The 13137-nt window shown below is 46.3% G+C and overlaps 1 protein-coding gene across 1 annotated transcript in view; it reads left to right on the top strand.

Moving 5' to 3' along the window:
• LOC115458954 (SNW domain-containing protein 1) overlaps positions 1-13137 on the top strand; it is a 65192-nt gene that overhangs the window by 38556 nt on the left and 13499 nt on the right. Inside the window, exons 8-10 of the mRNA XM_030188810.1 lie at positions 2078-2143; positions 4390-4506; positions 6131-6272. Coding sequence (XP_030044670.1) covers positions 2078-2143; positions 4390-4506; positions 6131-6272 — 325 coding nt within the window. The remainder of the gene's footprint in view (positions 1-2077; positions 2144-4389; positions 4507-6130; positions 6273-13137) is intronic.

Here is a 13137-nt window from a genome sequence, read left to right as displayed (position 1 = left end):
ATTTATAAATGATCTAGAGATGGGAGTAACTAGTGAAGTAAATAAATTGCAAGAGGACTTTACAAGACTGGGAATCCAAATGGCAGATGATGTTTAATGTGAGCAAGTGCAAAGTGATGCATGTGGGAAAGAGGAACCTGAATTATAGCAACGTCATGCAAGGTTCCACATTAGGAGTCGCCGACCAGGAAAAGGATCTAGGAATCATCGTTGACAGTACTTTGAAACCCTCTGCTCAGTGTGCTGCGGTGGCAAAGAAAGCAAATAGAGTGTTAGGTATTATTAGGAAAGGAATGGAAAACAAAAATAAGAATGTTATAATGCCTATGTATCGCTCGATTGAGCAACTGCATCTTAAATACTGTGTTCATTTCTGCTCACCGCATCTCAAAAAAGATATAGTGGCATTAGAAAAACTACAGAGAAGGGCAACGAAAATGAAAAAGGGGATGGGACGACTTCCCTATGAGTCTTGGGCTCTTCAGCTTGGAGAAAAGACGTCTGAGGGGAGGTATGAAATATGTATATAAAATACTGAGTAGAGTGGAATGGGTAGATGTGAATCGCTTGTTTACTCTTTCCAAAAATACTAGGACTAGGGGGCACACAATAAAGCTACAAAGTAGTAAATTTAAAACGAATCGGAGAAAATATTTCATCACTCAACATGTAATTAAACTCTGGAATTCGTTGTCAGAAAATGTGGTAAAAGCAGTTAGCTTAGCGGGGTTTATAAAAAGTTTGGATAGCTTCCTAAAAGAAAAGTCCATAAGCCATTATTAAAATGGACTTGGGGAAAATCCACTGGTTATTTCTGGGATAAGCAGCTTAAAATGTATTGTACTGGATTGTCCACTGTTGGAAATGGGATACTGGGCTTGATGGACCCTCAATCTGTCCCAGAATGGCAACATTTATGTACTTATGTACTAATATGGAGTGAATGCAGGAGATGGGAGGGACAGTCTAGGGGGTGGAAGGGACATAGAATAAGTGCAGGTGAGTAAGGGAGCATAGAAGGGAGAAAGAAGCCTGTGTGTCACCAATGAAATACACACCCGACCAACCCCTTGATGAAGAAACCCCTCACAGCTCCCTCCGCCACAAACTTTAGAGAGCTAGTGCTGAAGGATGATAGATCTTCTAGCAGAGGGAGAAGAGGACCCCCCCCCCCCAGCCCTTTTCTGTTTCCCAGCCTGATCTCTGTCTATGCTGAACAGGACACCACAGGAGCAAGGGTCCTTGGAGCCTACCTAGCATTACTTTCACCACAGACCCATGAAACTGCTCCATCAATAAAACACTCTGAAGAGTATTGCCATGGGAGCCTGGCGTCCTGTGTTGCCAGGAAAAGCAGCCTTTAGGCTATTGCCCTGGGAGCCAACCCTGGGAGCATAGTTAATCCGTACTTGCTGAACCAGGAGCAGACAAAGACTGGAGCCTGGAAGCGTGCTCTACTAGGGAATACAGCAAGGCTCTTCTGCCAGAGGAATCAGCCTGAAAAGAACTGCTCTGAAGGGCAAGGGAACAATGACATGGAGTCCATGGATTCTTGAAATCCTGCTGCACCACTGGAGAAAATGCCTCATTTGCACCACTCACGATGATGCCACTGAAAAGTGTTAGTCCTCTATCTGCTGACAGGGTATAACCCATGTGTCTGAACTGATCTGGCAGGGCAATAAGGAAACCCTTATGTATCAAAACATTTCAGCTTCCTAAATTAGCTCTTTCCATATCTGACTTCAAGTGCTAGGACCTGCATACCAAAATGCACTTTTTCATGTAATGATTTGATTAAAGTTCAGTAAAATCTCCCTGCAAATTAGACATATTGTTGCTCATATTTATATAGTTGAATAGTATAGATATAGATACATATAACCATACATATATGTACAATATTTTTATCTATAGATCTGCTAGATTTTGCATTGTGTTTCCAACATGAACTGGAAAAGAACATCTTATGATTGTGAATGTATGTGTGTGTATACATTTTATAGGGTGAGGGATGGCTAGATGCCCCTTTTCTGATGTACTTACACAAATCTTCTCTTTCTCTCTCTCATGCCAGATGACAGTGAAGGAGCAGCAGGAGTGGAAGATTCCTCCCTGTATTTCAAACTGGAAAAATGCAAAGGTAATGTAACAGGTGTGATGGGTTAGTCCATGGACATTGCCAAGGAAACCTGATCTTTAGGTTACTGTTAGGGGTTCAAGGTTAGAAAGAAAAGCGGTGGTGATAGACAATAGCAAGGCATCTGCTGTTGGTGGTTCCTTTAAAGTCTTTTGTGCCCTTCCCTGGAGCTCCAATGAGTGATTCCAGAGTTGTAATGTCAAGTGCAGGCACTGAGATTCCACTCTGTTCCACACTGGGATTCATGAGCTATTCAAAATGCAATGTCGAAATTATAGTGTAGGACAGGGCATGAGTTACTCACTAAGAACCAGTGTACACAGTACTGCACAGTCACAGAGCAATAAGTCTTTTTAAAATGCATCGATGTCCCTTTCTGAACATATACTAAAACACTCATCCACATTTGCATTAACTCCTGCAGAGACAACTACAGTACAACCTGCTCCATTTCCCAGGTTCTGGTGTTGGTCTTTATTTACCCTTATTCACTCTGCCTATTTCCCCCAGGCCCCCTCCACACGACCTCCATCAAGCAAGCAGCTCTTAACTGAGCTCTTCTATTCCGTGGCTGATTCCAGACACCTTTCTTTTCAGCTTGCTGCACCATATGACTGGAATAGCTGGCTTCAGTCAGTGCATCATTTTTCCTCTTCAGCTACTTTCAAATCCCAGCTAAAAAAAACCTGTGGCTTTTGGTCTACTTTAAATCTTAGTCTGACTCTCCCTGCTCACAGCCTTGATTTTACTACTACTACTATTTCTACTATTTAGCATTTCTATAGCGCTACAAGGTGTACACAGCGCTGCACAAACATTTTAACTGTGCTTTCTGTAATAGATGGATATGTAAAACAAAGTTTTCACGAAATGCATCTTGACTATGTAGGGGTAGTACACAGCATTGTACAGTTAGAGTATGAGTTTTTATTTATAAAGTTCCCTCAGTGTACGCATTGTTATAAAGCCATAGATCCTTATGGAAATCTCCATCTATAGAGGCTCTTGCCTGCCTCAGAACTGCATATAGCTGCAGTTAACACCAGTGCAAGCAAAGATCTCAGAATCCATTTTCATTTTAAATCAGAATCATGGAAATGGATTTTCTAAAGACGGTGAAGATGGATCATTGGTGACTTGTTTGGGCACTGGCCACTTAAACTACAGACAGTGAGCATGAAAACTGGATGATAATGAAGGGAGTTAGAGAATACAGGTATTTGATTTAATTATTTATTTATTTAGATTTTGATCACACCTTTTTCAGTAGTAGCTGAAGGTGAGTTACATTCAGGTGCTCTGGATATTTCCCTGTCCCAGGAGGGGTCACAATCTAAGTTTCTACCTGAGGCAATGGAGGGTTAAGTGACTTACCCAAGATCACAAAGAGCAGCAGTGGGATTTGAACCAGCCACCTCTGGATGTCAAGACTGGTGCTCTACTAGGCCACTCCTCCACCCTGAAGAAAGCTTGTTACTCTTTGGGGTTCTACATGGAATGTTGCTACACTTTGAAATTCTGCATGGAATCTTGTTATTCTTTAGAATTCTAGAATCTTTATTTATTTAGATTTTGCTCACACCTTCTTCAGTAGTAGCTCAAGGTGAGTTACATTCAGGTACTCTGGATATTTCTCTGTCTCAGGAGGGCTCACAATCTAAGTTTGTACCTGAGGCAATGGAGGGTTAAGTGACTTACCCAAGATCACAAAGAGCAGCAGTGGGATTTGAACTGGTCACCTCTGGATTGCAAGACCAGTGCTCTAACCACTAGGCCACTCCTCTGATTCTTCCATTTTCATAAACCTTTTTGGGATCTTGCCAGGTACTTGTGACCTGGATTGGCCACTTTTGGAAACAGGATGCTGTACTTGATAGGCCTTTAGTCTGTCCCAGTGTGGCAATACTTATGTACTTATAAGTGAGACTTAAGGAAAAAAACAGCTTTAGCAATGCTGATGAGACATTGTGTGTTCTTAAGATGTTGATAATTTTCCTGCACTCCCTCCTCACTCTATACCAGACTTGTATATATGTCTTCATCTTGTTCTGTCAGTTAAATCAAATAAACGTAATCATCTACATCTTCTCCCTTATAGTTTTTACTAAAGTGTGTCCTTTTAATGTTCAGATTTCCTTTGAATCTAGTTTGAATTGTGTGTGTGTAGGTACATACACCTGCACAAATGTGATATTGTGTGGGAGGGCAGTGACTGCAGAGGGACTGACATTCATCTCCTTTCACTACAGGGATACACCATTCCACTGGATAAGCGTCTGGCTGCGGATGGCAGAGGCCTTCAGACGGTGCACATCAATGAAAACTTTGCTAAACTTGCCGAGGCTCTTTATATTGCTGACAGGAAGGTCAGTGCTTCATTCACTTCCCAAGGCCTTCAGTCTCTTCCCTCACCTAGCCTAGGCTTGCCTTACATGTGCTGGTCTCAAGAGATGCTCTGCGCTGAGGGTTTCGAACCCAGAGCCTTTCCAGTGTTGTGTAAACCACTTAACCCAAACTAGTGAACGTTAGGTCCCCCGAATTAAAACAGGAAGAGGAATGTATATAAAAGAGAGGCCTTGGGAGGCATATTTTCAAAGCACTTAGCCTTCCAAAGTTCCATAGGTTTGGAAGGCTAAGTGCTTTGAAAATATGCCTGCTTGTAGATTTTATCTGCCATAGCATGCTATATTTAAACTGTTGTCTCTTCCCCAGATAACCACTGAAAGGTTAAATCACCTGCACATGTCTTTTGGGCCAGGGCTGTAGAATGTGATCTTCACATGTAGCTTCTCTTTGCGTTCTAGCCCATAGCTACTCCATTTCCTTTATAGAAATTATTTTTACTCACTTGGCCGCTGCAGTGACAGGAGTCTAGCGTTCAAACTGATACTGTCTGTGACCACCTTATTTTCTGATGTCACCTCCTGGGAGACTCCTTCAGCATTTTTACCATGTGGAGGGGCATAATCGAAAGGGACGCCCAAGTTTTGCTGAGGACATCCTCGCAAAACGTCCTGGTGGAGGGGCAGGGAAACCCGTATTATCGAAACAAGTTGGACGTCCATCTTTCGTTTCGATAATACAGTCGAGGACGCCCAAATCTTGACACCCATCTCAGAAACGACCAAATGCAAGCTCTTTGGTCGTGGGAGGAGCCAGCATTCGTAGTGCACTGGTCTCCCTGACATGCCAGCACACCAACTGGGCACCCTAGGGGGCATTGCAGTGGACTTCATAAATTGCTCCCAGGTACGTAGCTCCCTTACTTTGTGTGCTGAGCCTCCCAAAACCCACTACCCACAACTGTACACCACTACCATAGCCCTTACGGGTGAAGGGGAGCACCTAGATGTGGGTACAGTGGGTTTTGGAGGGCTCGCATTTACCACCACAAGTGTAACGGGGGGGGGGGGGATGGGCCCGGGTTCACCTGCCTGAAGTGCATTGCACCCACTAAAACTGCTCCAGGGACCTTATACTGCTGTGATGGACTTGAGTATGGCATTAGAGGCTGGCACAAAATTTTGTTAAAGATGTTTTTTGAGGGTGGGAGGGGGTTAGTGACCACTGGGTGAGTTAAGGGGAAGTGATCCCCGATTCTCTCCGGTGGTCATCTGGTCAGTTTGTGGCTTGATCGTAAGAAAAACAGGACTAGGTAACGTCGTCCAAGTGCTCGTCAGGGACGCCCTTTTTTTTTTCCATTTTGGGTCGAGGATGCCCATGTGTTATGCACGCCCAAGTCCCGCCTTCGCTATGCCTCCGACACGCCCCCGTGAACTTTGGTCATCCCCGCGACGGAAAGCAGTTGGGGATGCCCAAAATCGGCTTTCGATTATGCCGATTTGGGCGACCCTTTGAGAAGGAAACCCATCTTCCAATTTGTGTCGAAAGATGTGCATCCTTCTCTTTTGAAAATGAGCCTGATAGTCTCTCGCTGAATATTGCACACCATTCTCGGTTTTATATCTTTGCTCTTTTGGTGGTCCCCAGGCTCGGGAAGCAGTGGAAATGCGTGCTCAGGTGGAAAGAAAAATGGCTCAAAAGGAAAAAGAGAAAAAGGAGGAGAAACTGCGCGAGTTGGCTCAGATCGCTAGGGACAGAAGAGCTGGAATCAAAGCTCATGTAGAGAAAGGTATGTTCAGTGTGTCTGCCCTGGATAAACAGCTAATAATGGATAGTAGAGGGAAGGGATGATATACTGATAGATAGACTCATGCTGTAACAGGTGTAGCTACTGGAAAATGAGAACTTGGATGGAAGAACAACCACATTCTGGTGCCTTCTCTTTAAAAATTGCTTGACTTTCCTGCATGGTATTCTTCTTTCAGAAGTTGTCATGTACTGTCCAGAGGGCTTTTAGATTATGTTTGAATAAAGGGTACCAGGGTAATATACTTTTGTCAGTTACTGGTTACTACTACTACTACTTAACATTTCTAGAGCGCTACTAGGGTTACGCAGCGCTGTACAATTTAACAAAGAGAGACAGTTGTGTGATAGACCCAGCTGGAATTCAGTTGGATGGCTATAACACAGTGCTGTTTGGAATCTGGCTCTGGCCCATGTGGAGCTGCCGTTTTGGAGACCTAGGTTTGATTCCTAAGCCCAGAGTCCAGATGTAGCCAAAACAGAGCTTCTGCAGAAGCAGCATTCACAGCCCTGTATCTCTGACCATGTGACCAGGCTCAAGTTGCATGTGTACTAAGTTCTACAGTGTATTATGGGCTGTGGGTCCAGGACTCCAGTCTGTCTTCTAGCACGTTTTTAGGAAATTATTATCATACACTGATCTAGTATAGGGCTTTCTCTGACTTTTTTTTTTTTCCTTTTTGTATGGGGGAAGAGGGAAATGTGTGGCTGCGTGTTTTACCTTAAGCTTTTATAACCCTCTTTTTCACCTAAAAAGATTCAGAGTAAGATAACGTTCCAAGGAGCTGATTCCAGATTCAGTCAGTACAGCACAGCACTACATATTAAAGCTACATCAATTTGTATATTATTTTCTATTAATAAAAACTTTTTAAAGAGGCACGCTTTCAACAGTCTCCAAAAAGACAAAAAGTAATCAAATTTCAGCTGGCAACAAATCCCATATCTTAGCACTTTGATAAAGAAATGCAAACTAATGGAAAGCACTTTAAACTCAGACCTTTTACAGAGGGAAGACAAAAAAGTAGGCATTCATACTTCAACACAAATTGTTAAACCCTAAGTCATTGTTTCCCAATCTGTGCTGCGGCACCCTAGTGAGCTATGGCAAACTCACAGGAATGCTGCAGAGCAGATGGGAGTTCACACGTCGAGCATCAGATCAAGTTGCAGGGAGCACACCCGCCCGTAATAATCGCTCTACAAGTCTACGTTGCTGATGTGAGCTACACATTGCTGGGGCAAACTACTGATCACAGCTCAGCTGTGATTGGTCACGGAGCCTGTCTGGCTCCTAAAAGGCCGATCCTGGTTGGGAAGCAAGGAGTAAGGCTTCCCAATCAGGATCAGGATCGCCCTTTTAGGCGCCAGACAGACTCCATGAAGGCTTCCCAATCAGGATCGCTCTTTTAGGCGCCAGACAGGCTCCGTGAAGCAAACAAGACTCGGGAGACACCCTCTGAAAGACCCAAGGAGGCGAATTCTAAGCTCTCAACATCCAGTCTGTGAGAGCCAAAGACTGGAGGTTGGGATGTAGAAGCGACCCCTCGTTCTGAGTGATGAGGGTTGGAAAACAGTCCAATCTCCACGGTTCTTCGGAGGACAACTCCAGAAGAAGATGGAACCAGATCTGACGCGGCCAGAAGGGTGCAATCAGGATCATGGTTCCGCAGTCTTGCTTGAGTTTCAGCAAAGTCTTTCCTACTAGAGGTATGGGAGGATACACATACAGAAGGCCTGGCCTCCAATGTAGGAGAAAGGCATCTGACGCTAGTCTGTCGTGGGCCTGAAACCTGGAACAGAACTGAGGGACCTTGTGATTGATTTGAGTGGCAAAAAGATCCACCGAGGGGGTGCCCCACACTCGGAACATCTTGTGGACTACGCCCATGTTCAGTGACCACTCGTGAGGTTGCATAATCCTGCTCAACCTGTCGGCCAGACTGTTGTTTACGCCTGCCAGATAAGTGGCTTGGAGAAACATGCCATGACAACAAGCCCAAAGCCACATCTGGACTGCTTCCTGACACAGAGGGTGAGATCCGGTGCCCCCCTGCTTGTTGGTGTAAAACATGGCAACCTGATTGTCCGTCTGAATTAAGATCACTTGGTTGGACAGCCGATCTCTGAAAGCCTTGAGAGCGTTCCAGATCGCTCTTAATTCCAGGAGGTTGATCTGCAGACCTCTTTCCTGAAAGGAGCAGGCTCCCTGAGTGTGGAGCCCATCTACATGAGCTCCCCACCCCAGGAGGGATGCATCCGTCATCAGCACTTTTTGTGGCTGAGGAATTTGGAATGGACGTCCCAAGGTCAAATTGGATCGAATTGTCCACCAGTAAAAGGAATTCCAGAAATCGGTGGACAGCTGGATCATATTCTCTAGATCCCCTGCAGCTTGATACCACTGGGAAGCTAGGGTCCATTGAGCTCATCTCATATGTAGACGTGCCATGGGCGTGACATGAACTGTGGAGGCCATGTGCCCCAGAAGTCTTAACATTTGCTGACCCATGATCTGCTGAGATGCTCGAACCAGGGACAGAAGGTTGTCCATCCTTGTCTCGGGAAGATAAGCTTGAGCTGTCTGAGTGTTCAACAGGGCTCCAATGAATTCCAATTTTTGCACTTGGGGACTTGGGATAATTTATGACGAACCCCAGTAGCTCTAGCACCCGAATAGTCATTCGCATGGACTCCAGAGCACCCTCCTTCAAGGTGCTCTTCACCAGCCAATCGTCAAGATAAGGAAACACATGCACTCCGTCTGCGTAGCGACGCTGCGACTACAGCTAGGCATTTGGTAAATACTCTGGGCGCAAACGCCAGGCCAAAAGGCAGTACACTGTACTGAAAGTGCTGTGTTCCCAGCCGAAATCGAAGATACTTTCTGTGAGCTAGAAGTATCAAGATGTGTGTATAATCATCCTTTAAGTCCAGAGAGCATAGCCAATCGTTTTCCTGAATCATGGGAAGAAGGGTGCGTAAGGAAACCATCCTGAACTTTTCTCGGACAAGAAATTTGTTCAGGGTCCTTAGGTCTAGGATGGGACACATCCCCCCTGTTTTCTTTTGCACAAGGAAGTACCTGGAATAGAATCCCAGCCCTCCTTCCCCTGGTGGAACGAGTTCGACCACTTGGGCCTGTAGAAGGCTGGAGAGTTCCTCGGCATATACCTGCTTGTGCTGGGAACTGTAGGACTGAGCTCCCAGTGGGCAATTTGGAGGCTTGGATTCCATATTGAGGGTGTATCCTAACCAGACAGTTTGAAGAACTCTTATAACGGTCGGAGGTTATAAGAGGCCACTTTTGATGAAATAACATTAACCTCCCCCCAACTGGCAAGTCGTCCGGTATGGACACGTTTACTGAGGGAACTGGAGCCAGTCAAAAGCCCGTCCCTTCCTTTTGCTGGGGAGCCACAGTGGCCTTAGGCGCACACTGTTGACGAGAACGAGCGCGCTGGACCTGGGCAGGCTGCCGAGAAGCAGGAGTGTACCTACGCCTAGCATAGGAATAGGGAGCACTCCTCTTCCCTCCAAAAAACCTTCTAGATGAGGAGGTAGTAGCAGAAGACGCACAGCGGGAGAGAGAATCCATAGCATCATTGTGTTTCTTGACCTGGTCAACCAGATCCTCTACTTTCTCACCACAAAGGTTATCCACCCGGCAAGGAACATCCGCCATCCACTGCTGGACCGAATGATCCAGGTCAGAGACACGCAGCCATGAGAGTCTGCGTATCACTATACCCTGGGCAGCAATGCTGGATGCTATATCAAAAGTGTCGAACATACCCCTGGCCAGGCATTTTCGACACGCCTTCTGCTGCCTGACCACCTGGCGAAAAGGCTCATCCTGCTCTGGAGGGAGTACATCAACCAAGCTAGACAGTTGCCTCACCGAGTTCCGCAACTGGATGTTCGTGAACAGCTGGTATGTCTGGATTTTGGCAGCGGGCATAGCGGTGTGATACGCCTTCCTCCCAAAAGAGTCCAAAGTTCTAGATTCTCTGCCTGGGGGTGCCGAGGCATAGTCCCTAGTACTGTTGGCTCTTTTGGGAGCAGAGTCCACAACCATGGAATTGTGAGGTAGCTGAGACCTCATCAATCTAGGCCCCCCGTGGATCCGATATTGGGATTCAGTCTTTTTCGGGATCACGGGATTAGACAGAGGGAACAACCAGTTTCGCATAAGGGCTTACTTCAGTACATTATGCAAAGGAGCCGTTGCAGCCTCTCTAGGCGGAGAAGGATAATCCAGGACCTCGAGCATCTCAGCCCTGGGCTCATCCTCAACCTCCATAGGGAAGGGAATAGCCCCAGCCATTTCCCGGACAAAGGAGGTGAAGGATAGACTCTCCGGTGGAGAAACTCTCCTTGCTAGTGGAGGGGAAGGTTCAGAAGGAATCCCATAGGACTCGTCAGAAGAAAAGTACCTGGGATCCTCTTCCTCCCACGAACGCTCATCTTCAGTATCGGACAAGATATCCCTCAGAGCAGTCTGAAACTGAGCCTGCCACGACGTCCTCGATGGCGGTGCTGAGAAGTCGACGCCCGCCTGGACTCAGTCGAAGCTTCCTCCACCGACGTTGAAGGGGAGTCGACCTGGGTGGCAGCCAACACCGATGCTGCAGGCGGCACTGAGGTCGGGGACCTCACCACAGGCGAAGGGCCAGACGCCGCTGTAGCAGATGGTACGGAAGGCGCAAGCACCCCCGACACCAAAGCAGACTGGCCCAGCAATCCTTCCAGAAGCTCTGGAAGCAGGGCCCTGATGCACTCGTCGAGAGCTGCTGTCGGGCAAGGCTGCGGGGTTGGTACAGGAGCCGGTGGCAGAATCTGTCGAGACTCGGGAACAGGTACCAGGCTGCCAGAAGACTGACGCATCGGCATCTCCTGAATAGAGGAGGAGCCATCCTCTCAGCGCCAGCGCTTCTCGGGTGCAGATTCCTTCGACACCCTGGAGCTCCCGGCACCATGTGTCGAAGGGGAACGATGATGGTGCTTATTCGCCTTTGCTCGACGCCCGTCATCGAGACTCCTTGGTACCGACGAGGAGGACGTGGAATCCTCATGCCTCCTCGGGGCTGGGTCCGACGAAGGTCGGTCCCTGGGGGCCTGCATAACAGGAGGCCTCGAGGCAGGTGGAGACCCACCCAATGCCTCACTGCTCCCAGTGCGAATAGGTCTTTCAGCAGCCATTACCTCTGCTCCCGATGTCAATGTTTCCCTCAAAGTCGATGTCGGACGCCGCCGACCTCGGTACCAATGTCAACATTGAAGGACCTGACCGAGCCCCAAAAAGCTTTTCTCGTTGGGCTTCTCAAGACGCTTGGGTCCGTTTCTTCACACAAAGACACAGACTACAAGCGGCTGGGCTATGGTTGGGCCCAAGGCACTGGATACACCAGGCGTGAGTATCGGTACCTGAGATGGTCCGGTTGCACCTAGTACAACGTTTGAAGCCGGTGGGTGTCTTCGATGATATGGAAAGAAAAACAGCTTCGGCGAAATCAAAAGACACAATTGTGCCTGTTAAAAGAAAAAAGGGCATAAAAGAAGGGAGCAACTCAACTGCGCGGCCTAAGCGGGCCGCATCGAAAAACAAAGGAAACTTTAAAAGAGGACAAAAAAATAAAGGAAACTATGGGTACCTTTTGTTTTTTTTTAAACGGTAAATTGTTAAAAGAAAATAAGGCAAAAAAAGCCACGAAACAGAAGACTCTTCCCGGGCCTGAGAGGAGCGCAGAAAAAAACTCGACCTCACCTCAACACAGAGAAAAGAAAACTGAGAGGCGCGATGGGCAGGAAATCAGTCCGCGCATGCGCGGTGTTTGCTGCACGCGCGCCGGAAGACTCTGGCAAAACTTTTTTTAAATATTTTGCTTGCAAAATGCTGACTGATTCCCAGGCCGACGCGGACGTCAACCCACATGTGAGAACTAGCAGCCTGCTTGTCCTCGGAGAACCTCACTATCTCTCTTTAAAACCGAACTTAAGACTTTTTTATTTCATGATGCTTATACCTAATTTTATTTCAGGTAAGGTTACTTTACTTGATCAACAGGTTCCCCCCATATCGTTTTTCCCCCTTTCTCCTTCTTTTCTGTTAATATTGTAGTTCTACCCAGATTTCTTTTGTTTCAAGTAAGTCATGTATGTCGGTTTTTCTCTTCTCTTTTCTCCTGTTTTTAGACTGTATGCTGCCTATATAGCTTGCTCTGTTAGGAGGGATAGAACGTTTTTAATAAATTTGAAACTTTGCTGCAAGAAATCCCTTCCCCAAAATGTTTTAGTATTAAATCTGGAGGAAAACAGTGCCTTGATCTCATTAATTCAAGCTCTATAGAACAGGTTTTGCTTTTAAACTAGGTGTTGTCTATTAGCTTCTCTGACAATCAGACCTGACCCCTCCCATTTACCTATTTGAGCTGAATATTTTGTCACTCAGATGAGGTCTCTGGGATCCTTTGTGCTGTTGAGGAGCTGAAGTTGGTTAATATTGGGAAGAGGGACGGTCCACAATTTCTGCCAGTGTTGCTGCTCTGTTAAATTCCCCAAGAACCAGTAGCCATCAATCTCAAAAAAAGATCCTCGGCAAGGATAAAGGGGATGGAACTCCTCTCGTATGAGGAAAGGCTAAAGAGGTTAGGGCTCTTGAGCTTGGAAAAGAGACGGATGAGGGAGATATGATTGAGGTCAACAAAATCCTGAATGGTGTAGAAGTAAATCGATTTTTTTTACTCGTTCCAAAAGTACAAAGACTATGGGACACTCGAGGAAGTTAAATGGAAATACTTTTAAAACAAATAAGAGGAAATATTTTTTCACTCAACAAATAGTTAAGC

This window comes from Microcaecilia unicolor, unplaced genomic scaffold (assembly GCF_901765095.1).
Source record: "Microcaecilia unicolor unplaced genomic scaffold, aMicUni1.1, whole genome shotgun sequence".
NCBI classification, from domain to species: domain Eukaryota; kingdom Metazoa; phylum Chordata; class Amphibia; order Gymnophiona; family Siphonopidae; genus Microcaecilia; species Microcaecilia unicolor.
Note: the sequence above shows the minus strand (reverse complement) of the source record. Positions and strands in the feature narration are given on the sequence as shown.